This window comes from Scleropages formosus, chromosome 24, assembly GCF_900964775.1.
Source record: "Scleropages formosus chromosome 24, fSclFor1.1, whole genome shotgun sequence".
NCBI classification, from domain to species: Eukaryota; Metazoa; Chordata; class Actinopteri; order Osteoglossiformes; family Osteoglossidae; genus Scleropages; species Scleropages formosus.
In genome coordinates, this window is record NC_041829.1 from 13,800,653 (window position 1) to 13,826,726 (window position 26,074).

The 26,074-nt window shown below is 43.8% G+C and overlaps 3 protein-coding genes across 17 annotated transcripts in view; 1 reads left to right on the plus strand and 2 right to left on the minus strand.

The window, feature by feature from the left end:
* Window positions 1–1,780, minus strand: part of jakmip3 (Janus kinase and microtubule interacting protein 3) — a 48,325-nt gene extending 46,545 nt beyond the window's left edge. For 14 of the 15 annotated variants that reach the window (XR_003797318.1, XM_018726434.2, XM_018726433.2 and 11 more), the window contains exon 1: window positions 1,421–1,713. The gene's annotated coding sequence lies outside the window, so the exon portion shown is untranslated. Of the gene's footprint in view, window positions 1–1,420; window positions 1,714–1,759 lie in introns of those variants that run through there. The other variant, XM_018726423.2, reaches the window with a different exon arrangement.
* A 5,437-nt stretch (window positions 1,781–7,217) lies between these two features.
* Window positions 7,218–12,867, plus strand: bnip3 (BCL2 interacting protein 3). Its single transcript, XM_018726508.2, has 6 exons — window positions 7,218–7,513; window positions 8,521–8,689; window positions 9,980–10,058; window positions 10,295–10,401; window positions 10,732–10,881; window positions 11,824–12,867. The coding sequence occupies exons 1-6, from the start codon at window positions 7,492–7,494 to the stop codon at window positions 11,867–11,869; spliced, it is 573 nt and encodes a 190-aa protein (XP_018582024.1). The 5' UTR covers window positions 7,218–7,491; the 3' UTR covers window positions 11,870–12,867.
* Window positions 12,868–13,315: 448 nt separating this feature from the next.
* On the minus strand, window positions 13,316–25,840 carry ppp2r2d (protein phosphatase 2, regulatory subunit B, delta). Its single transcript, XM_018726506.2, has 10 exons — window positions 25,612–25,840; window positions 25,371–25,445; window positions 18,731–18,828; window positions 18,437–18,602; window positions 17,367–17,479; window positions 16,716–16,893; window positions 16,315–16,479; window positions 15,767–15,936; window positions 15,425–15,516; window positions 13,316–15,088 (listed from the first exon to the last, which is right to left on the minus strand). The coding sequence occupies exons 1-10, from the start codon at window positions 25,616–25,618 to the stop codon at window positions 14,809–14,811; spliced, it is 1,344 nt and encodes a 447-aa protein (XP_018582022.1). The 5' UTR covers window positions 25,619–25,840; the 3' UTR covers window positions 13,316–14,808.
* Between the last annotated feature and the right edge of the window lie 234 nt (window positions 25,841–26,074).

The following is a 26,074-nucleotide window of genomic DNA, read 5'->3' on the forward strand; positions in this document are numbered from 1 at the left end:
AAACCAAACAGAGATAAAGTGTAATAGGACACTATAAAAAAATGGATTCTTATCACTGACATCCAATGTTTTACTCAGTAAGATGACGGAGAAAGAGCAACAGAAGCTCCGGCTAATGATTCATCCAAGAGGAAACTCCGTGATGACCGTATTTTCACTGCTGATGTATCTGTGCCCTGCGAATCTCATCTCATGTGCGACTGCCTTCTGTCAACATGCCAGAAGTTTTCATCTTCCTGGTAAACATCTGAGAAGAGCAGCTGCTAAAGAGTCTACGTACTTCATCTCTAATGAGGTTGGTGACCGTCCATCCGTCCATCCATCCATCCATCCATCCATCATCAATGGGCTTATGGTGGTCTGCAGTCTATCCCAAAAGCATTGGATGTGAGGCAGGGTACATTCCGTGCAGAATGGTACTCTGTTACAAGGCAATCACACACTTATTCTGTTCCCACACACACACACTCACGCACAAAGGGCAATTCAGAGTCACCAATCTGCTTGAACCACATGTTCCTGGAGTGTGGGAAGAAACCCATGCAACCATGAGGAGAACATGCAATCCCTACACAGACTGAACCAAATTGAACCCACATCCCAGGGACTAAGAGGCACCAGTGTTACTTCCTGATGAAACACCTTCATCTGTCTGAAAAACCAAAGTAAAAAGGCCCTAAAATACCGGCAGCAGAGCTTCCTACGCCTCATTTGTGCATAACCGATAACCGACTTTTCCGTGCGACAGTCATCTTCGCTCTGCGGCTTCTTCTAAAATCTCCCCACACCGCTGGTGTAAAGTGACCGTACGCAGTGTTTATATGATTTACGGCAGTAAAACAATTTAGGGTGGCAGCTGTGCGATATGTATCTCCTCTGGGTCCAGTGCCCCGTCTTCGCGGATGTGATGCCTGCATATAAACCGAGAGCTCAGCACCCTGACGGGCCTCAAACGCAGATGACACCGTTTCGAACTTGTGTCAGCTGTCGGAGTGGCCAACCCCCAAGACAAACATCCCTGTACGTACCACAGTACAGATTCCTCGAGGGGGAAAAATAACCGCTCGGCAGCATCCCTCTTTCGCCCGGGCGCGAGCATGTCTCTGATGCGGCAAGGAAGATTCGTACACAGACAGCTGTCATCTGCAGGGCCTCCGCACCGACCGGCCTCATCGCAGAAACGCGACGGATGCCCGAGTGAAAATCGGCAGCAGGATGTTAGAGCTGGACGCCGGCGGCTACCGTGGCGTTCGGTAAGGCCTGGAGCAGTAACAGGTATTCTCAGCGCTTTGCCGCGCTGCGACGTTCCGGCGCGCTGCCAATAAAACATCCAGTCCTGCACCGTGCATCCCTGTCATTGACAAATTCCCTTTCTCTTCGGCTGCAAGCTGCAAAAATCCCGACAAAGCACGAGACCAACCTTAGAGCCACGATCCGGGTACGACCGCCTGCTTGTTCTGCTTGCCTTAGCTGGGGAGCTGCTCTAGCATCCGGAGGAGAGCCATTTGCAGCGAGCTGTGACACACGCTCTAAAATGAAGCTGCCTGCTGCCCCTTTCGCATGCAGGGAGTTTACCATTCGCTGCGCTCATCGTGCTGCCGGCGAAGGAGGCACCGGCGCCGCACGCCACCGGAACACAATCCCTGAGCGACGGTTGCACCGCCTAACGATTCGTCGGGGGGAAAAAGGAAAAAAAGGCAAGGCGGGGGGACCCCCCCCAGTTCATTTAAAAACCAAGCAAGCGGGATAATGTGCTTACCATGTACACACACCCCCCCGCACACACACTGCCCCCTCCCCTCCCTCCCTCCCTCCCTCCGATCGGGAGACGAGTCAAGCAGGCGCGAGAGGGGAAGCCAAGGGGAGGACGTCGCGCGCAGGATCCGTGTGCTGCCGCAGATTCCCAGTGATGCGCTGTGAGCCAGCCCCACCCCCCCCCACACCCACTCATCCACCGCCCCCCCCCCCCCCTTTCCCACACCACTCCTCCCTCCTCCTGGGAGAGTGAGCTCATTGCCAACTCTCCAGCAGCCGCCCCCCAACCCCTTGCAGTGTCACTGCAGCTTGCCGGGCCGAGTGCGCTGAAGGTGGGGGGGGTGGGGGGGTTGAAGCGTCATCGAGCATGTGGGAGATCCATCCCGCTCACATCTGACAGCTGATGGGGACGGACCGCCTCCCCTACACCCAGTAACCCCAGGAGCCGCATGGGGTGGGGTGGGGGGGGGGGTTGGCGGGAAGCCACTTGGGGACAAACGAGCCGTATCGCTGCGCCATCAATAGGACTTAACAATACGCATCACCGCGGACAATGCGGTCTCCTCGGTGCTGGGCGTTGCCAGCAAAAATATTACCGTTAGAAAAAAAAATGCATATGTATATGTATATGTTTATTTATTCATGTCTGTAAATTACTTGACAAAGGCATCAGGAAAGTGTGTCCAAAATGAGGCATAATCCCCCTAATTCCACAGATAAAGATATTTTCATGTTGTAAAAACAACTGTGGGGAAAAAAGATTAGCCACATTACAGACTTAATGAACTGTAAATCTGTAAGAAGCTGGTACCCGGACTACATTCAAATACCCGACTGAATATCCGTTTGTCTTCTGTGTAAGGATATCTTGAATATAACTATATATAGATATATATATATATATATATATATATATATATATATATACACACATATGTGTGCATGCGTGTGTGTGTGTGTTCAATTAGGATCAATACAAAGGATGTACTAAATTGTCAAGACAAATGACATAATGTACTTGTGCGCTGTTTTTGTGGATCCATATTCACTTTTAATCCTCTTCATTACGCTCATCTAGTTTGGAAATATGACCGTAATGTCTTTGACCATAGCGATCAATCTGGAAAATGTGTTTTAATGAGGAGCAATTACGATCACATGTACTTATGCATATAACTGCAGTTAGGTGGTACAGGGTGTGCAATAAACATTTCAAACTGAATATTTCATGCTCACACATAGGAAATAACTCATGTAATTCAGACGATAAAGACTTGTGGTCGTTCTTACTAGTGCTGCCTTGCAGGCTCTTTGCCGAAAGGCCAGAAATGCCTTTTCTAATTGACGTTTATTCATTCTGGTGATGCTTTTCTCCAAAGCAACTTACAGTGTTAAGTGACCTCTATTTACTCAGCTGGGTAATTTTACTGGAGTAACTTATGGTAAGTATGTTGCTCAAATGTACTACAGCAGGTAAGAGTCAAACCTGGGACCTTTGGCTTTGAAAGACAGCAGCCGTAATCACCGCATTACCTATGCCGTGTCCGCACTTGCAGAACCAGTGCAGCTCTGGTTTCAGATCTCTTAGAACACCGAGGGACTTTGTCTACGATTTTTCAGTCCATGTCCGGAAAAATGTCACTTTCACCAGCTTTTTACAGGGAAGCTATTCAAATGCAATCTTACAAAACATCTTACATGCCCAAAATCATACAGAGCATTAAGACAGTGTAAACCATACAGTAAACAAGGCTGTTGGACATAGTTCCTACATGGAGGAACAAAGGCTGGAAGAAAAAAAAAACTGTTCATTTGGTCTCCAACTCATGTCCATGTTTTCCTTGTACGCTCCTTCAAATATCAGTTAACATTTACTGAAGGAGGGAAAAACACTGCATATATTTTTATATAAGCGATCCTTAAACAAACGCAACATCGATCCATGAACACCTAAAATATTAGACATGCTACACAACTGAAAGACAGTATGAAAGGAGATATTCAATGTTTCACTGCTCTGCACTGAAGAGCTCTGTATCCTGCCCCCTAGTGCACAACAGCGGAACTACACGTAGAGGTGTCAACCCACACACACACCAGTCGACCTGATTTTATTAGTTTTACATAAGATATATATATATATCATACAATATTATGTAATTATTATTATTGTATTGCAATGTTCTAATTTAGAATAGAAATTTCTTTTGAGGAATGAAAAACTGAGAAATAATTAAGTAGTTTAGCGTTGAAAACTACTCACACTGCAGACCTTGAATCTGCACTGTTTCAAACTGACTGAGTTATGTACACATATTCTAAAAACTTATTATAAATAAAAGAAATATTTAATGTGAGGCAAACTTGCAAAAAACTAATGCAGATTATACAGTTTATATACAGGCAACCCTCAGTATTCTCCAGTTCGAATTGCGAGAGCTCGGCTTTGAGAGATATTCTATTTATTTTTCTTTTATATCCCCCACTTTGACTTGCAAGCCATTTCTTTGCATTTATGAGGAATAAACTGGGATTTTCAGGACCTACAGACAACAGCACAAAACAATTACACTTATTCATTTAGCCGACACTTTTACCCTATTTGTGTACTTCACCCTCCATTTTTTGATTTTTATCCAAGATGAGTAACAATGTTAGACACAGTGCACTGAAACCCCCTGAAGTCGTTCTCCCATCTCTTCAGCAGAGCATTGCCTTCGTGTATAATTACTGAAACAAAATGTTGTAGGGATGAATGAAAGCTACAGTATACCAGTATGTGTGCACACTTTCTCCATAACGGCCAAATGTTATAAAAATCTACTCACACGGGAAAAAAATGATTAGGCCCAGTTTCCATAGAAACAGTTTATCGCCACTGTCCTTTCTTCACACTGCACACTTTCAACAAGCAGCAAAAACACAACCTTTTTCTCCCTAGATCTCTCAATGTATGAAAACGCTATTTAAGCCTAATAATCGTGTTTGCATGTATATTTTGCTGAAAAAAAAAGGCACAATTTTGGTTACAGTTATCCCAGAGCTGTGATTTATCCCCAACATTTTCCTAGGGTGTGAATGAAGTGAAGAGCTGGTGAATATCACACAGTATTGCAATCTGAAGTGGAAACACATCATTTCACTGCTTGTTGCAGGGTCAGGGTGGTCTCCAGCCTAACTTGAAAACATGCAATGAAACGTGTGTGTACACGTACACACACACACACACACACACACACACACACTACAGGCAATGCAGAATAACCAATTCACCTGAAACGCACACATTTTGAGTGTGGGAGGAAACCAGAGCACCTGGGGGAAATACATATTAAAATGTGAAACATAATTCCACTGTATGGTTTCCTATATAGCTGCATTAGTCAGTGTAGTCGAGCTCCTTAACAGGTTCATGTGGGGTAAACATCTGGAAGCTTGTCCCTCTTGGAATAAGAAGCACCCATCTTTGCTTTTAGTGTGTTGTCACACACAAAGTGATTAGTTTTTAAAAAAAAAAAAAAAAAAGTCTAAAATTAACAGCACTGCTCTCAGGGAGAAATGGGGTTGCCATGTGTGCTAAAATCCCCCCAGAGGACAAATGCTTTTTTAACCTTCCTTTTTGGCATTTGTCCTATGTGAATTACACCATATAAGCAACTATACCCTGATTTACCACTTTACGGAGCAGGCTGCTCTTACTGCCTGAATTCAGGGTAAATACCTGCATCATAGGCACTACAGGAGGGAGGAAGCCTTAGACAAGGGACCTTCAGCCCTCAAGGAGAAACTCTAACCCCACTTGGTGGCACATGTCAGAGAGCGTTGAACACAGGTAATCCAGCAGGTTACATCAACAACACTGTCCCCCACCTGAACTTCAGTCACAGCAACTGTTATTACTAACAAGACACTAGTTCTATTTAACATAAGATCATCAACTGGGACAGGGAAAGTGGTGAAGATGTATGATTCAATGACCTCCACACATTGTCAGGATGGGGCGGAGAAGGAGACACAGACACCATTCGTCGAGAGCATTTATTCGCAGCTAAACAACGGGAAATACCACGCAGACACAAACAATGTTTACGCTAATGTGATGCGCACATCGGATTTTTTATGAAATGCATGTCGCCTTGGAGAAAAGCATCTGCCAAACAAATACATGTAAATAACACTGCCAGTACAAGGACCACTTTTTTCTCAGGGAAGCCAGTGTTTTTCCCTCCATTAAGACCAATTAAAACCATACAAATACACAATTCAACACGTCCAAATAAAACAAACAACAAAATCAAAACACAATCATTCTAAAGAAGTTGTACAAAAACACTAAAAATCAGCTGAAACTACACTTTTTTCAATAAAGTTATTATTATTATTATTATTAATAATAATACACACAACCAAAACAATACATTAAAAATCCACAATCAAACAAACCCAACACCATTTTCCTGCAGTTGGTCAACAAAATGACTAAGCAACCATTACATAAAATACACTGTCAAGACAGTCTTTCCCATAACAATTCCCTTTCTGGCTTCAAAAAATATAACTGACCCATGTCTTTCCCACACCCACATACCTAAAAGGACTGTCCCCCAATAGCAGCTCAACCAAAATCACCATTTTACATAATACATGCTTCCTTCAAAACACATAAAATACTTCTAAATTACAATATAAAACTTCATGATACCCCTAAAAACAAATAAATACAAAAGACAGACATGAATAATCATCTGTATAAAAACTCAAAGTGCACAGAATCACCTGCTAAAACAAGGCCATTAAAATCTGTAGATAAAACCCACAAGTTAAAAATGTTAGTTAAAAGCACACAAACTCAACAACACCAAACTACTAAAATCTGTGAATAAGAACTATACAAGAAAATAAACCACACAAACAAATATAAAAGAATAAATATACAAAAATGTGAGATACAAGTGAGCAAACCCAAACTTGAAACACCAGACATAAACCGGTCCACAATACTTCACACCTCTAGACTCCCGTTGCCGCCTCACACCCTTATATTCCCTGCAACTCCCCATGACGGTTGAACAACTAAGTCACATTTTACCCACAATTCTCAGCTGTGCACAACAAACCAATTTTCCCGTCCAAGCATGACACTCCCCAGGAATGCGGACTGTCACAATATGACACAAGTGTGAGATTCAATCAGTGCACCTGAGAAATCCACTCCATAAAAAAAAGCACACACAATATCGGCATCCCCCAGAACCCCGAAACCGCTACATATTCCGCGCTAATTCCATTTGATGAAAGGACGCCCCTCGCGCTGCTCCGCACGCGCACCGACCTGCAGCGTTCACACGACTGGGGGGTCGGGTGGTGGTGGGGAGTTCACCGCCAACCTGGCCACCCGCCCGCGCGCCGCTCTTGCTCTTGCTCCGCGAGCCCCTCTTGACGCGCGACCAATAACGTGACACCGAAGTGGGCGGAGACACGCCGCGGGCAAAAAAGTGTGTTTATTAAAGCAGAGCAGGGCAGGCGGCGCGCGCCTCTCCCAGCCCCGCCCCCTCCGTGCGTGTTTTTGTCCGATTCCGTTCCGTTCCCTTTTCTAATGGTGTCCTTCCGCTGACGCGTCTTTTTTTTTTTTCTTATTTATTCTTTAATTGCCGTTATTACTGACCGACGTCGTGGGGGAGTCGATCGTTTGGATGCGGGTTTGACCACCGTGTTCCTCCCGAAACGCAGCGTGACATGTCGGAGTCGAACCTGCAGGGTGAGTAGCGGAGCCGCGGCCGAACAACACACTGCCAACATATAAGAGGTGGAACAACAACAGCGAAACAACAACAACAACAACAACACGCTCATAGGCGCGCGCACGCGGTTTCCAGACGGTGCGGAGCGCGAGCTGAACATTCGGCACCTTTCGGGGTCTTTACTGTGTACGAAGGAAAATGGGTGGAGCTGCCCCACCCCCCTCGTGTCTTTATATACCTTTATATACCTGTGTGTTTACATAACCTTGTCCTTGACCACACTTTATATACCTGCCTCTCTGTATATATACCTCTGTGTGTCATATATATATATATATATATGTATGTGTGTGTCCTCATAAGTGTGTTTATATGTCTTTCTATACACCCAGCTGGTCATAATACCGGTCGGTCTGAATTGCAGTGTGTTTATATGTCTGTCCATAAACCCATCTGTATACCTGTCTGACTGTGTATCCTTCTGTCTGTGTACACACACCTGCGTGTCCGTGCGCACCTGTGTCTGTCGTGCGTGTAGATTTTTCTTTTTTTTTACTGCTGCCATCAGAATGATTTAGGGAAAATATTGCTCTTGATAATCCATGCAAAATACTTCTACGTGTGTTGACCTTGCAGTGTTTTTGCTTTGCCGTTTTGTGTGGAGCTGTACCGTACTGGATTGTACTGTACCATAGTATGACGGTGGACACAAAGAGAGCCTGTATGCGCACCGGTGCTGTCGGGGTGGGAAGGACGATGACGTTTTTCTGCCCCCCTCTGGGGGGTTGGCCTGCAGAGCGTTCTGGGAAAGAAAGGAGGAGGAGGGATGGGAAGCGAGCGATCGAGGTGCTATTTTTGGACCGTCATTGTTTTCCTCCGGCTGCTCGGCGAATAAGTGCGTTGCGAAAACACAGCGAGAACACAGTGAAGCGAAGGCCGTGTTCCGCGTGGCCGCGCGCGCGCAGGAAGTGTTCTCGGGAATTCTCGATGTTGTCGTATTTCTTCCCCTCCCCGTTTCTTTAAGGGTCTTGGGTGGAGCTGCACTTCAGCAACGGCAGCGGCGGCGATGGCCCAGCCGGGGGAGAGGAGCAGGTGTCCGCCTCCGCTCACGGTGGCGACATGGAGAAGATGCTGCTGGAGGCGCAGCACGAGTCCGGCCGGAGCAGCTCGAGAGGAAGTCTCCCTTGTGACAGGTGGCAGGGGTCTGCAAAGCAGCCCACCTTGGTCCAGAAACCTTGGACACCTCAAGTGTTTGGGTGTAAATAAGCATAAAAATGGCGTATCTGCATAGAACAGCTGGGAACATCTGGTAGTGTAGTGGTTCGAGCCATTGCCTTTAGAGTCAAAGGTCGTAGGTTCGATTTCCCCCCTTTGGCTGTAGTACCCTTGAGTAAGGTACTAACCCCACCTTGCTTTAGGAAAATTACCCAGCTGTATAAGGGGGTAAACAATTGGAAGTTGCTTTGGAGAAAGCACACGCATGCTGTCTGAAACGGCTTGCCCCGAGCGGGGTCGCGGTGAGTCGGAGCCTAACCCAGGGGGGAAGGGGACACACCCAGGATGGGACATCAGTCCATCACAAGACACCCCAAGCAGGACTCGAACCCCAGACCGACTGGAGAGCAGGCCCTGGCCAAACCCGCTGCGCCACCACACCCCCCTATTGCTTTGGAGAAAAGCGTCAGCTAAATGAATAAATGTACATGTAAATGTAAGCATGTCCACACGTATAAAGGCTTTTTCATCACAAAAGCTACAAAAAAAAAAATAAATTGTTAGAATACACTCACTCCTCAGTTTACAAGCGCAATTGGGTCCCATCTGTAATTTGTTCAGTTTGTATCTCCAAGGTCACTTTCATCAGAAGGTCAAAATCAATAAAACCTTCATAATACAGATCTGTCTTTACCCCCCCCCCGATTACATTCTGTTAAAATCTAGTATGTATCTATTAGAAAAAATATTTAATAAGCTTTAATCTAATACTTTAACTTCATAGTCCATTAAAAGCAAAATGTTGCAGAAGAAAAATATGCAATTGTCACAGCTTCCACCTTAGTGCTCATCGTCGTCTGATTCCTAAACATGTCCCAATGTTTAAGGCACAAACTGCAAACACTGTGGAAGTGAGTTGAATTGAGGTGGTTCCACGTTCCTCTTCTGTTTGGGTGCTCTTTACTGTCAGATCCGCTCGTAAAAACGACATTTACTGTGAATGGAAAATGTGGGAAACGGATGAGTGGAGAAGATGGAACTGGAAACAAGCAAATGTTTGTATGTTTATGAATCTGTAACACAACTATTCTTACAAGAGCAGCCGGTGTACTGGTGGCAGGAAGGTCTTGCCTTATTCACCCGTTAAGGCTCTGTCATGGGCATTGTCATCTTTTCTGTGCCGTTTCAGTTCAAAACCCACTTTTTCTGTGATAACGATCATATGTACCCGTTAAATTCCAACTCTGTTGTTTCGTCTCCCACCTCAGTCCCCCGCGACCCCAGACTCCTCTGCAGGCTCAGAGAGGCTCTGAGACACAGAGCACTGGAGAGAGGAACAGCTTTCAGGTAAAACAGACCTTGGGTTGGGATCATGCAGCTAGCTGTGGAGGAGCCAAGGAGTTCAAAACAAAAACATGACAGGTTATAGGTTCAAGTTCCGGTAAAGAGTGCACTTGAACCCAAGGTTCGAGATGCATCAGAGTTATAATAACCCTACCGACAGATTGATGTCCAAGAGTCGCCTATCTCCACGGCAACCTGACCTTTGCACTCAGCTTTCATAGTACGTGTGCTTCCTCCAGTCTGAAGAAGACTACCTTGAAAGACGGCAAGAGGTGGAGACTCTAATGAAGAAAAATGCCGACTGGATCTGGGACTGGTCGAGTCGTCCGGAGAACTTACCTCCCAAGTGCGTGTTCCAGCTGAAACTGACGGAAGTCACTATATAAATCAGAATTAATTCAGTATATCCATTTTCTTAATCCAAGCTATCTGGCATTAATGCACCATAAAACCGGGAAGTGACGTAAACAATTTAAAGAAATATAAACCGACGAGGCATGCAAAAGCCAGAATAAACATCTCAAAGTTTTTATTCTTTAGGAGTCGAGCCAAGTAAAAGTATGCCATGAAAAGCTAAATCACGTGTAAAGGAATATGAGGCAGAGCAGTGTGTCGTAGGACTTGAGGAGGGTCATGAATGGTTTTGTCTACTTATCCTGGACCTTCTGCTTCCCAGAGAGTTCTTGTTCAAGCACCCCAAGCGGTGCAGCACCCTCAGCATGAGGAACACCAGAGTAATGAAGAAGGGAGGCCTTTTCTCAGCTGAGTTCCTCAAGTTCTTCCTTCCCTCCCTACTCATCTCCCACATACTGGCTGTGGGTCTCGGGTGAGTTGGGATCACGCGACGAGCGCTCATCTGCTCCTGCATGACGTCCCGTTGTGAATGACTGCGGCTTGGTGTGTTTGTACTATGAGCAATCATATTTTAGAGATAAAAATTAAAGTACTCTATATATTATCACATTTTATGTTTGCATTTATTCATTTAACAGATGCTTTTCTCCAAAGTGACGTGCATCTTGGAGAAAAACGAGAATAAAATAAAGTATTAAGCAAATTACACTTATTTACCCATTCATTCAGCTGGGAGATTTTTACTAGAGCAGTTTTGTACCCTCCTCAAGGGCACTAGAGCTAGAATTTGAACCTACTACCTTTGGGTCCAAGGGCAGCAGCTCTAACCACCACACTAGCAGCTCCTACAGATTTAAAATAGCAGTAATCAATGGCATTTTCAATAACTTCAATAGCAACAAAATAAAATCTTACCGAAATGTGAAATAATGCATAAATATTGTTAAAAATCTGATACCATGATAAACAAGGAAAGCAGTTTATGCAAAATTGTGGTGTCTCATTTCTCATTACCATTATATGTGTCTGTGTGCTTCTCATACTAATAGCTAAGCTTTAAATAAAGGTCCTTTTGAAGTTTGTACTTCATGGAGGTTTAATCCTCCATGACACCCCATCACGGAAATTAAAGACGTAGACAACAATCTTTCGTTTTACATACCGTGAAAACGTCACTGTTTTTGGTAACCCCTGCAACACCATGGGTTCTGATCGCTGTAGGAACAGGCTCTTGTTGAATCTTAAGGAAGTTAGAATGATGAATCATTCAGAAAGACAAATTTAGAACGAACGTTTCTGCTAAATCATCACGGCCACCAACACTGAGCAAAAATGGTTTGGCTTAAAGTTCCTGAGGCCGACCCAAAGGTGCCTCCAGTCGATTACCCACCGAATGTCCTCTCTTTCTCTCAAGGGTCTACATTGGAAGACGTCTTGCGACCCCAACCAGCACCTTGTAGACGCGTGCAAGACGCCGTCTCCTCAGCTTATGACGCCCCAGTGATGCTTCCTTAGACGCTAATAGGCATCGTGCCCCCCCAGTGCCCCCTGGCCTTGCAGCGCTTGCGTCCTTGTGCATTTCCGTTGCCCCAGCTTACCGTTCTGTGTTGTTAGAGCCGCCGCCATCCAGCTGCGCCGTACGTGTCCCTTCGCTTCTGCCTTCCCACCGCTGTGCCGCTAGGATGTGTCGAGTGTTGGCTTCAGAGCTGCCATCCACCGCTCGCATTTACTGTGAACAGTTGAGTTTTTCTTCAGAGCGAAAATGCAACAAAGGGATGCAAGACATGTTGGTGTTCGATTCTAAAGGGCATTTCGGAGGTTAAACTGCACAGGGAGAGAGGAAAGGAAACAATATTGATTATATATTTATCTACTGTCAGTTTTTACACATTGGGGTATACTGGAGCCTTGCAGGTACTTTGCTCAAAGTTAACTGTAATTTTCAGGGTGACTCATGAAGAGTTTGTTCTTTCGGCACTGCTGTACCACTCTTCACATACTGTCCTCAGAGTTGCTTCTTGTGAACCTGCCAGAGAACACAGAATATGTTCACACACACACACACACACACATAGATGAATGTAAAGGGGGATGTAAAACAAACTGAGAAACCAAAGGGTTACAGTTTAAACAGTTATGGAGATGACGATCATGGTAATTATGACATGCATATGATAACAGTTCACCAAAAAAAATTGTTTGAATGTTAACATCTGTATAGATTTAAATAGGAAGAATGAGTCAGTGTAAAAAGAAAAAAGAAAAAAAAAAATCACTTATTGTAGCAGTACAGGTCAAACTAATCTTTTAGACATGTAATGTTTCAGTGGTTTTGTAGGATCAATGGGAAATGTAACTGTTTTGGTGTAAATAAATCAATTCACCTGGATTGATTTTTTTGCATGTTTCTAATGCCTGAATTCCTACAGAATTAAAATATTTATTTCAACCCTTGAAAGCTGTAGTGAGAATATAACACCCTTCTATTCAAATGGAATCAAATAAATTCATGCATGAAGTTATCTTCAGACTATTTTGATTTCTTTTTGTATTAGTTTGCTTGGACCAGCTCATTCCTACTAAAACAAATGTCAAGCTCTCTAAATACATCCCCCTATGTTCTCTTTAATGAAGTATTCTGGAAAGGAAGTATTCTAAATCAGGTAAACACAATTAAAATTTATTTAACTTTGGTCAAAATAATCAAACAAGTGTATACATTTCCACCATGTTAGCATCATTATTCAACAAGGAACAAGGTCCAAAAAAAGGGGAGGGGGAGAGAGAAAATAAAATAAAAAAAAGAAAAAAAAAAGAAAAAAAAACCTAGAGTGTGTGGTTGACCGCAAAGTTCCTGAATTTTTAAAGTGTCACAACCAACATACAATAGCTTTATATACTGTTGACCTTGAAATTTTCCATTTGTGTGATTTCAGCACGGGTGGCCCACAACTCCAAATGGTATCCCATCGAGAGTAAAATAAAAACAAACCAAAACGAGGAACACACACAACTTGTATTCCACACCTCATGCCAAGGTCAAAATGCAGTGTCCGGTTTTGTCGACGGAACAGTAAAACTATTTTAGGTTCCAAGGGAGGCACTGAGCGCTTCAGGTGCTTTGTGACCACTTTGTGTGTATGTGTGTGTGTGTGTGAGAGAGCGAGAGAGAGTGTGCGCGCGATTTCTGTTAAGGTTCGACTGCAGAAAGATGACGGTTGTTCTCACAGACAGCCACTTGTAGCAGCAATTTATTACAAGGAAATAAAACATTTCAAAACGGTATTAAAATGCACATAAGGTATGGTAATCTGTTAAACATTGGGACTGCAACTAGGACCATTAAACTGTAGTTACATTTTACCCCCCAAAAAGTAGTTAAGGCTGCAGATTCCCTTTGTGTGGCGGCCTATTGCTTTCCTACCGTGTTACCAGACTACTCTTTAAATAGTACGCTAAAGACGAAAAACAAAGTTATCGACACGGAAAATGGCCAACGACCAGCTTGTGGATGTGAAACTGCAGCTTCAAGTAGTTCGTCATGACATCTCCCTAATCATGCTACTGAAACAGATCAGTGGGACGACTTCGACTCTTCCACCGCGTCTTCAAACTACAATGTAAATACATGCAAAGCAATAAAACATTAGAATTTAATACATACTTTTTAAAATTTAAAAAGACATCTCTCTGTAGTTTTTGTTACTTTTATTTAAGTGGTTGACACCATATGGTGTAGTTATATAGATACAGTCAGTGATTAAATGTTATTATGCATGAAAAAGGGAGAAGGGGGGGAAAAAAAAAAATCCACTGACCAAAACAGAGACCTGTTTTAAGTGCTTAAAAGATAAAACACCAAGGCCTGAAAAAAAAGCCAGGGGAGGAATGTTAACAGGCATCAACTAGCAAATTTGTTTCAGAAAGGCCAGAAATTACAGTAAAGAGACTACAATTTTGACAATAAAAGTGTCATTCCTTGGGCATTTCATAATTTGGTCATTAAATCATAAAAAAGGAAGGCTCAGACTTAAATAAATACACTAACTTTTGACAGTTTGGCCTCTGTTGTGTGCTGTCCATCAATTCTGCTGCGGCTAGCCGTCTCCTGGTCAGCAAACCATTGATTCTGCCCCCACACTGAAGGCTCAAACACACCACTGATGCAGGAGGAGGAGAAGGGGGGGGGAAGAAAAGAAAAGAAAAGAAAAAAAAAAAAAAAAAAAAAACCCAGGCCACTTTTTTCTCCCTCGGCTACACAAGGAAAAAAAACGAGTGCATCAAATTCTTCATTAGGAGGACAAGAAGGCCGTTTCTTTTACAGATAAACGACTAGGCTTTAACTATGCAAGTACAAGAATCTGCCCCTCCCCCTGAAACCCTCAGACACGTTGGGACTCTAGTTGATTTTGTCCTGGAATATATACAGGTTATTTGTGGCGGCCACAGCAATGACGTTCTCCTTGGGGTGCCAGGCTGTATGTAGGATCTTCTTGTTGAAGTCCAGGCTGTCCACGCTGATCTCGTCCTTCTTCCTCTTGCCACCGGTACACACCTTGCGAGGCTTCAGCATGGCACGCGGTTTACTGCTCTCCCGGGATGCCTCCAGTGTGATGTCCCTGCGGCTATTCCGGTCAAACATCCGGAAGAAGTTGTTGTAGGAACCGGTCATGATGGCGCTGTGTGGAGGCAAAGTTGATGCTGGAATTTAACTTTCCAAAATGCCAAGAGTCCACGGCACACAGAGATGTGCATTAATAGCTAAAACGTATTCTGACCCTACTGAAATGTAATAGCACCTGTTCAGCTACATGCATCAATTTTTGAAAACTGTTCATTCAACTAGGGCCGCGGTCCCTTCTCTTTAGCAGACACACAGTTGGAGGAAACGGGGAGATGCTATGCAATACAATGCTAACAATGCCACACCAGGTGCTGCTTCCAGTGGAAGCGTAATGACTGAAGACACAAAATGAACACAAATTTATGTTTGGAATATATAAGCAAGGCCTCACCCATCAGAACCATTCCAGCAGCACTCAAACTTGTCGAAGATGCAGTCGTTTTCATACAACGAACATAGTTTGCTACGGAGGTATTCATGCACCTACAAAAGAGACAAACGATTATGGACAAAGCTTCATACGTAAGTTGAACTCCTCATGCAACGGTACCTTATATTTTAGAAATGTAAGAACATTTTGCTACAAAAAAGGAAAATGTTACGAAGTAGCGACAGTAATAAAATAGGCAATTTAAAATAAAAATAAAAATAAAAAATCCACTGAAATGGCTTATGAATGTCTATGCCGAAATCTCTGGAAGGACATAAAGCCCTTTCTTTCAGAATAAGTTACCTGGTACGTTTCTACTGGTCTGTTCTCCATGTTGAGATCCCAAACCTTGACCGAGAGATAATCTCGGGTCATCATGTAGCGACCGCTGTGACTGAACTTGACGTCGGATATTGAGGAGATGATTTCAGAGAAGAACGACCTGCTGCTGGGGTCCTCGGGCTCCTCAAAGACTGGAAAACACAGACAAGTATCTTGTTTAAAATCAAAACTGAGGGACTGCTATTAAAAATGTAGAAAGTCTGAACTGACTTTCAAAAAAACCATTAAAACAAAAACTAATATCCTCACACTGGGGGGGGGTCTAGAAATTATGCAATAAAAATGTTTCTCAAAAAGGAGACAGAAGACTAAATTAAGGCTCAGAAAATAAGGTAAGCTTGCCAATCGCTCTCCTGCACAACCTCCGATATTAAAAAATTTAACAAGGACAGGAAGTGATGTTCAGCAGCCTTTGACTGTTGCACTTTAAACATGTTCACAGGCCACATGCTGTGCGGCACAGGCTGCGAGAGGTGTTGGAGGGGACACAAGGCATGCGCTGCACTCACACTTTGTGTGTCGGTCACAGAGTGCTGCGGCTCGCATGTCGCACAGCCGGATGGTGCCTTTGCTGCTGCTGTACACGAATACGTTGCACTGGTGCGGATGGCACTCCGCCGCCGTGATCACCTCCGTCAGTTCTTCCATGTTGGCTGGCTTTATGTCTACAATATCTGAGGGTGCGCGGTCAAGGGGGAAAAAGAACTCACCACTGTGATGCAAACAGTACGAGGAACGCCTGCAACACTGCGGCCTACTAATCCATAGCGATTCATGTATAAAAATTATATATGACATTGTACTCTATAAATTTACATTTACATGTAGAAGGGCAAGTCAAAAATATAAATACATTGAGGAGACTCACTATACAGCTACCAGTCTGAAGCACTATACCAGAAAAGGATACTAAAACTCCTATCTGTAATTTCTAAGTGCCACAGGTTTATTCTTAGGTCGTCAGCAGAAAGGTATGTTTCATGATCACTATTTACTGAAATGGAATTAATGTGATATGTGTGCGCATTTGCGAATATTCTGCGGGGACTGGCTTCCACCATCAGGTCCATGGGCATCAACACTGGTACCTGGGGGAATGCAATATTGAGAAACAAAAATAAGATTTTTCTTTGTTTTTGGACATACTGCAATATTTCTCTGAACACATTTCAGCTTGTTTATTGGTCCCAGTTTCGGGAAATTTTAATGCAACTTGTAAGGACTACACTGCAGCATTTCAAGTAAAGAAAATTTCATATGAATGTATCACTTTCTATTTTTAACAAAATAATATGCAACCTATTTTAACGCATCTAACAGCAGATCTTAAAAGAGGACACAAAGATAACAAGTATTACCGATAATTCCACAGATTTTTTTAAAAATAATTTACTCAATGTGATATTTCAAAATCAGAACAGCGGGGCTAAAATTTTCTGGAATGCTCCTTGGAAATGTCTAAACAACGTACAGGCAAAGGGAGGGGTAGGGGAATTACGCAACTGTGCTAAATCACAGTGTAAGGAGTGTAAACTAGCTTATCTAGCGACATGAAACAAACCCGTAGTGATGTAATTCTAAAAGGATCTCGAAGTCTTCCGTCTTCATCCTTCAGGTTGTAGCCCTCCGCCCTTTTGTCCCGTTCGCTGATTTTCCATAGTTTGATAGTTTTATCTGGGGCGAACATTTCAGCACAAGAGTTAAAAAGTAACCAGTTTTATTTAATCTTTATTCCTTTAAAAGTACAGCTCCAATGAGATTCAAAATCTCTTTTCCAGATATTTCCGCCCAAGACAGCAGCATAACATCACAATTAAAACTGTAAACCAAACAAAAATACACAAGTTCCTTAAGCTGACGTTTAAAGAAAGGCTTCCACGATGTTTATTCTAGAGGTTTTGAAAGCCAACTTTCTTAACAAAAAAAAAAAAAAAACTTCAGTGGAAAAACAAGCCTAAACAATCTACTTGAAAAAAAGTGACCCTAGAATGTTCAGACACGATGCATGGGCACTGTAATCAGCAAGCAAAAAAAAAAATAAAAATCAATTGCTCCTTAGAAATAAATAAATATGTGCATTTATTTATAGATATATTACATATGTATATTTAAATAAATACACACACACACGATGCTGTGTGTGAACGCTGAGAGAATCTCAGTCCTGGCCCATACACCAATCTATGAACAATTACTTTTTCCTGTAGCCATGCCTATATTAATAAAACAATGCTAAAACAAATGAGCCCATGATAACAAATCAAATTTTGCACAATTTAACTATAAAACAGTAAAAGTGAGGACTGATTTCTACAATCTGTCTTTATAAAATGAATAAAAGAGGTTCAGTATTTGAAACAGGTGTCACATAAATGGCCATTCGATAACACCACTATATAATGACAGCAACAACAAGCGAGTCGAATCAACTCGGGGCAGTAGGTGTGAGAGATCTGAAGCAGTAAAATCCACCCTGCTGTATAACTGGGTAAATCAGTGAAAAAAAGTTTAGTGTATGTAACCAAGATTACAAAGCAGGAGAAGTATGAGCTAAATGAATAAATAGCAACACACCCCAAAATGACCAGAGCGGAGCTCATTAAAAAACAAAAGGTGCAAAGTAATACTTACCGTTTGTTGAAAGCAAGAAGTGAGCAGCATTCTGTTGTGGTAACCACCTAATTTTGTTAATTTTTTCCTCGATTTCTAAACTTTTCAAATAGTCAAACTCAGGTTCATGACTCTGGAAAGTGCTGTACACGTTGTACTCTCCTCTCGAGTGAGGCCGGTTTTTGCTCTGAAACAGAGTAGAGAAACAGGACAGACATATGTTTAGAAAATGAGTGGAAAGCAGGACAAACTCCAGATGAGAGGAACATTATGAGAACACCAAACGCGAGCTTGTCATATTGCTCGGCTTATTACCTCTTGTTCTCGCTGAAATATTACGACTCGTCCTCCTTTGTCTCCTGTTGCTAGTAGTTCCCCGGAGTAGTTGAACTCAACTGTTGAAATAATGTCCGCTGGAAGAAAGGAGGAAAAAAAAAAAAAACATTTAACCTTAGGAAAAAAAATTCAGTTTTATCTGCTCCAACACACTTCAGCAAACCACCCCAGACAAAGCATAAAGTTTCTGAGCGAGAGGAAAAAAAAAAGTTTGGATAAGATGGATAAGGCAAATATTCACAATAGGAACTTAGAAGCTGACACTGTTTATTTCATCCTCCTTCAAAACAAAGAAATGCAGAACCATGAAGACGAATTAAATTTATAATTATTCATCTTTGAAATATTAATGTTGAGCAACGAAAATATTTGGAAGTATTGCTATTTTAGCTGAATCTCTAATGTAGAAAAGGTATATTTCATAGCGTTCACACATTCTCTCTCTCTCTCTCTCTCTCTCTCTCACTGACACACTAACACACACAATATATGTTCCTCCACGACAGGCTGTCAGTCAAACGTCAATACATTACAGGCAAGTGGTTTTCCTTCTGACTTCCTAAGCAAAGGCAGGGCCGTACCACAGTCACACCCATGACTGGGCGCTTACTGTAAATATGCTAAATATGTTCATTGTCAGCACAATAAAGTAGATTTGCCCATGTTATTACAAAAAAATCCTGTTTACATCTCCCTGGGATTCAAAGAGGACACTAGAAAAGCAAAGTAGCTGTGACTCGTGACACAACCACTGAATTGTGGGAACATTTAAAGAGAGCAGCTGCCCGAGGACAGCGCGCTTGCAGGTGGACAAGATACAGACAAATGGCATCAAAAAACCGCAAAGCTGACAGAGGTAAAGATAAACAATGTCATGTGTCTCTACACAGGTGAATCGGCACACTGCCTTGGGCCCTAAGGTAGGGTTCGTGGTGAAGGGGTCCAGGGAGCGTCAACCGGCCCACGTTCCTTCGGGTTGCGCACATGTCTCTTCTCACCGCTGTCAATGACAGCTACAGTCTACCAGATGCTCTGGGACTGCGGGTGACACCGGCTGAGCAAGAAAGACGGCCTAAAACACTATGCTCAACTTTGAAGGTGTGTTAGCTACAAATGGGACTGGCCTGGGGCCCACATTGTAGAGCTAGGGTCTTACGCTCCTGGGCTGTGGGTTCAGACATGAGTTCAAATCTGTTCCAGTGTATGTGAAGTCTGCATGATCACACTTGTCTGAGGTGAACTGGTGAATCTACACGACCCTTGTGTGTCAGCGTGTTTGCCGTGATGGATTGCAACCCTACGCAGGGTGTACCCTGTCTCATGCCCTGTATTTCCAGGATAGGCTCCAGATCACTGTGACCCTGCACTGGAGAAGCAGTTAATGTTGAGACGGATATTCCAGGCAAAGTCAAATCGGAAGATTTGTTCCAACTCCACATTACCACCCCAAACTATTACACAATTAACGTTTATCCTTTACAAACAAAGGAAGGGCTGGCAAACGAAAGCTCTCGGAATAGATTAACGACTAAAATGTTCTGGATCACAGCTTTAGCTAAACGAATAAATGTAACACATGAATACAGGAACCACACTATCCGATTACACCCACTTGCTTGGCAACAAACCCATCACCTACAAAGTGTGGGAACATTTTAATTCACAGACCTCAGGTCCAGTTCAACATCGCTGCATGGAGAAAGCCGAAGCCACACAGCTAGAAACCATTTTACTAAAACAAGACCATAAAATGAGTTTTAAATTAACAGATCAAGATGCAATACTGAATTTCTGGATTAACAAGCCTAGTAAACCTTAAAATTTCCGCTTTTCCTCAACATCACCACAAGTCCTGGTATTTGTGGGGGGGGGGGGGGGGGGGGGGGAATACACGAGTCTTTGCTGGAATAATCTGAAAAGGAGATTAGAAACAGGAAAAAGAAAGGACCAAGCAACTACCAGAAAACAACAACCCGCAGAAAACAAACTGCTCTACTCAATGAGATATCATGTTTAACTGCTGCATTGATTTTCTGTAGCACCTGAAACCGCCTGAGCGCTGCAAGTGCTTTTCCATGCCTTCAATACAGCAACAACAACAACAGGGAAACATGGAGAACACACACGCGTGCGCGCAAAAAAAACGGACGGCCCCACCTTGGAAATTCCTTCAGTCAAATATCATTTAAGCATCTTCTGCGAATATCAAGGCTACGCATACCTCTGCCCTTCTGGGGTGGGACATGTTTAAACATATGCAATTCTCCGAACGCTCCTCTTACTTTAAGACAAGATTCTCAGGAATTTACACGAGTATAATTAAAAAACAGATGAGACAAACGTCATTCAATTCACTCAATACAACTGTAAAACCAAGCAGTAAAATGCACCATTAAAACTCAAATATGCCTTAGGATAAAGTAACCAAATCGATAACGTAACAATCCTGATGCAAGTGGACAAATTTGTGACAAGCAGCCCGAGACAACACTAGAACACTGACTGCCATTAAGCCCCTCTCACTTCTGCGGGACCACTGTGTAGGCTGCCCTGCAGAAATCTCCGACATCGAGAGCTGTCGCTGCACGAGGCGCACAATCTCCTGCACGCTCCCGCCCCAGGCAGAAAAGGAAGCCACTGTACCTTGGTCGAAGGACGCAGCTGACATCGGTGAGGCGGTGCAGGCAGCGGAAGATTTAAAGTCCTGCGGGTGGCTGTGGGGGAGGCGGGTGGGCCGAGAGCTCGGCCATACTGGTCCTGCAGCGCCAACCAACGAGGCGCCGTCTGTGTGCCAGGAGGAGGGGGTTGCCTACCTTCCCACGGTCGCCTCACCGAACCCTCACGCTGCAACACGCCCCGTGCCCCATCTCAATGGCCGCCTCTCAATTTGGTCGACCCTAGCTTTTAAGCCCGCTCGCTTGCTTCTATTTGCATAAAGACAAAAACAAAGTAAAAAGCATCCGATCATCAGCAGATTCGGTGCATTCTGCTGAGTAGCAGCGGAGCTCCGCTACTGAGCAGGACGAGCGACCGTTGAGATTTACGTAACAGGGTGCGGAAATCTTTTCAATTGCCTCCCAGCGCGGGGAAGCTGGACAGCTCTCATCGCCTTATGCTATGGGTCAGGTGAGAAACGCTGGACCAGTTGAGCCGTCCCGCTGCCAGCCAATCGGCTTGCTGCCAGCCTTATCCGAATGAATCACAAACCCCGCTTTAGACAACAGGACATTGGCTGCTAGCACTCACACACCCCAAACACCCCACCGCTGCACCGTAGGACACACCTGAACAAAATCCATTCAACTGTACATCACCCGACTAAACAAAATCAATACAATTCTACGTCAAGCTTAGCCGTTGCAGCAGTTGACCTTAAAAAACACACCATGATACATTACCACATTAAATTATGAAAAAATTACAGGAATGATATGCAAATAAACTTTTTTTTGACCATTGTATCAGTGGTACCTTGCATTTTCCAAGCACATAAAAACAAAGCTTTAACTCTAAATGTGACAAGTCAACTTTTTTGAATTGACTATTTTACCATTATAACATTCCATCTTCAATTTATTTTGCTTGCCATCTACATTCTCAATTACTGCCCCTTTTTTGCATTACTACGTTTTGTCAACTCATAACACAGAATCTGAATGTAAGAAAAGTAAGACAATAAAACCCAACAGTATCCGTCCCATTTGAGCAGTTCTCTATATATGACTTACGACACTTCTTGCTTGGAGGTGGATCAGCCATTGTGCACAAAAGTATACATGAAGGCGATTACCGTTATTAGGCTTTTTTTTTTTTTTAAAAAAAAAAAAAAAAAAAAAAGGCACTCAGTGTAGAAATTCAACAAACCCAATCAATGCTCTTTCCGTTGACAATGACGCAACTTACGACAGCAACAGATCTACAACCAGGTCTTCTTGTTTAGGTTCAGAAATTTCCTTTAGGGTTCCTTTGAAGTCAAAGTCACACACCAAACAAAACAAGACTCTTTTCTTGCGATTATGCAAGCGTTCAGTTCTAAGAAGGTATATGAATATGTAAATGTGCTGCTTGGGTTTATAAAATGACAGCTGTCATCGAGCTGGTGCCAGAACCGCCCGCTGGTGTGTCTTTGATGGCTGACCTTTGGAAGTTCCGCTCTCCTCCCTCACCCCCCAAACAGCACGCAGACTAGCATCCAATAGCCGATCAGGAGATACGCGCACAATTTCAAAATGACCAAAAAAAAAAAAAAAAAAAAGCCATGGATCAGCAGAAGAAATATGCGGATTGGATGTGGTCTCAATGACATTGCTAAAATATTTTGTCCACACTTTCTTGAAACCGTAGGTGCAAAGAACATTTCACGGTCAAACCCTGGGGGAGATTTGGAGCTAGTACCACCATGCTGAGATCTGTGAAGTCTAATGCTTCATGAGCAAAGACGTCTCCGGGAACAAAAACAAGCTCGAGCTGTTGGCTAAATTGTACGCAGACATAATTGCATAAGCAAGCTGAAAAAGAAAGAACTAACGTGCTTCTAAGTGAACTGAGGACGGAGCCAAATTGGAATAATCATTGCAACCAGGAATCACACTAGGCCACTCGCATTGAAGGGCCTCACGTGAAACATATTAACTGTTTAACTTTTATGGTTCATAACGGCAGAGCAAGGATCTCAATCTCAGCAGCAACTTGCACCACTAGCCTTTCGACCACACACTCTTCAACCCTTCTGGGATACACACAACAGAAACAAGACAGGTTAAAAACAAATCCAATCTAAAAATCATGACAGAACATATTTTTAGCAACAGTAGCATTACTGAAGTGTGAAATACATTTAGTGACTGTAGGTTGTTTGCTTTAAACCAAGAAAACAGCAAATACTGTTTTGCTGTATTTCACGAACAGAAATATCACTGTAAGTCACCCTGGACAAATGAATGAATTAGTTTAAGCAGATTGTTTACCTTAGCTGTCCTGTACACTTTAAAACAAAACATGCAACACTGAAACATTCTGGCACAACACTAACCTACTCCTAGATGACTACAATTGAAAACAAATGTTCAGAATGAAGAGCACCGTAACATGAAAATGTTTTTTAGGAATCGCCCTTGTTTTACCATAACAGAATCCAGGAAAACTGCCTGATATTGTTAAATACATATTTACCGATACCAAATAGCAGATGCGTAACAATTTTAATGAAATTGTGTTTCTTAATGTATGGAACCATTATTTCAGCTAGAAACTGGTTACCTACAGAGACTCCTGTAATGATCTACCTATAATAAATTTGCAGTGCAGCAAATGCTCTGCAAATTCTGCATGCAGCACACAATCAGACTAAACAGAGTTCTGCAGAAATCATAACGGTGTGGAAGCCTTAAGCGCAGACCTTAAAAAACATGCATCGGGTCTTGTAGGAAAAATTTAAAACAAATCACGGTGACACAGCGAGTAGCGCTGCTGTCTCATGGCGCCTGGGTGGTGCGAGAGAACGTGGGGTTCGATCCCCGCTCAGTCTGCGTGGAGTTTGCACGTTCTCTCTGTGTCTGCGTGGGTTTCCTCCAGGTGCTCTGGTTTCCTCCCACAGTCCAAAGACATGCTATTCAGGTTCCCATAGTGTGTGAGTGACAGGGAAGGTGTGTTCCATTGATGTATGGATGCGTGACCCAGTAGTGTATCTAGCAGCGTACGTCACCTTGGTGAATAAGGTGTGTGGGCTGATAACACATGGTGTTCACTGGAAGTCGCTTTGGAGAAAAGTGTCTGCAAAAATAAATAAATGTAACCTCAACTCCACACCCTGCAAGACCCCACAATTGTGACAATGAGACTATAATAAGTTACCACGTGAGAACCAGACACTGCCACAAATGCTGCAGTGTGCAAATATTATAGCAGCATTCCAGCGTAAATATGATTGAAAGCAACGTTGAAGTGCAAAGGGTCACCTGTTGCGACAATTCTAAAGGAGAAAGATACACAGGCGTTACGCGGCTCTTCACAGTGCAAACGTTACTGCTTCAGCGCCAAAGCTGCCGTATTACAACAACGTCCCAGCGCGAACATCACAGAGTATCACAATAACGCTCTGGTACTAACTGAACGGTGCAGGTTTGGTTACATTGTGACCCGTATGTTGCTCCAACGTTGCTCCAATGTTACGATGATGTTCCCGCGCGGCGCTCCAATCGCGACGCAGCGCAGTGACGTCACTCCCAGTGACTCGTGAAAAACTTGCCCACCGAATCGGACACATTTCAAACATTTCCTCTTCGCGGTTACGCTACTCGTGCCGATGACACGCGCGACATAATCACACGTATCGCTCTGCAGTCGAGCATTTACTGCGGCGCTCACAGCCGCGGTTTGTGACTCCACCGGAGCCCGAGGCCGGGGAAGCTGGCGAGCGGCTAGCGAAGAATAGCTAACTGGCTAACAAGCTAACTGCATCCATCGCGGGGGAAGTTTGGTTATACCCTGGACACCAGGCTAAAGTAACCCCGAACCCAGAGGGTAGCCCTCTCTCTGTCCCCGAAACAACCACTCAACACAATGCATAACGCTGGAATACGCGCGTGTGTTACAATAATAAAATAAATGGACATCTCACCTTCCGCCACATCCTCGTCTATGGCTCCTTTCACCTGGGAGAAACACCACTGGAAATCGTTCCCTCCTCCGACACCTAGCCGGACAATAAAGAAACAACCCCGTCAATATGCATTACTTTGTGTATTACGCCAGCGGGTTGTTGCCCGGGCTCTTTGCTGCAGGAGAACCATGCGCTTTGCCCCGCGAGCGGCCCGAATAGGCCGCGACAAAACTTAACTGCCCTGGCCGCCCTTACTTACCTGCCATCGCTGTGTGCCCCCTCGGCGCAACCCCGGCCTCGCCGTCTGCTCCTCCCACGTGTCCCAGCAGCTTCCTCCGCCACGCAAAAGCCCTCGGCGGGTCGAAGAAGAGCGGTTTCAGAGCGCTAAAAGAAGAAGGAAAAAGCAGAAGGTGCAGGAGAAGCGGAGCGACCAGGATTTGCCCGTGATTTTTTTCCCCCTCGTTCCAAGATGGCGCGTGCACGGCCCCGTCGACATGACGCGGTGACGTCATTTAATAGGCGCTTCCTAGTGCGGGCCGCCTCGCGCGCCCTCTTTCCCGTGGCAAGAGCGGTGAACCCTGAAAGCAGCGCGCTCTCTAGTAAAATGTTAATTTTGCTTAAATTTAAAACTTTTCTGTATTTCATGGGCATCATGCAAAACATGAATTTTTAAACTGTGGACTGCAACCTGAAGGTTTTTGGTTCGAATCTCCGCTCCTACT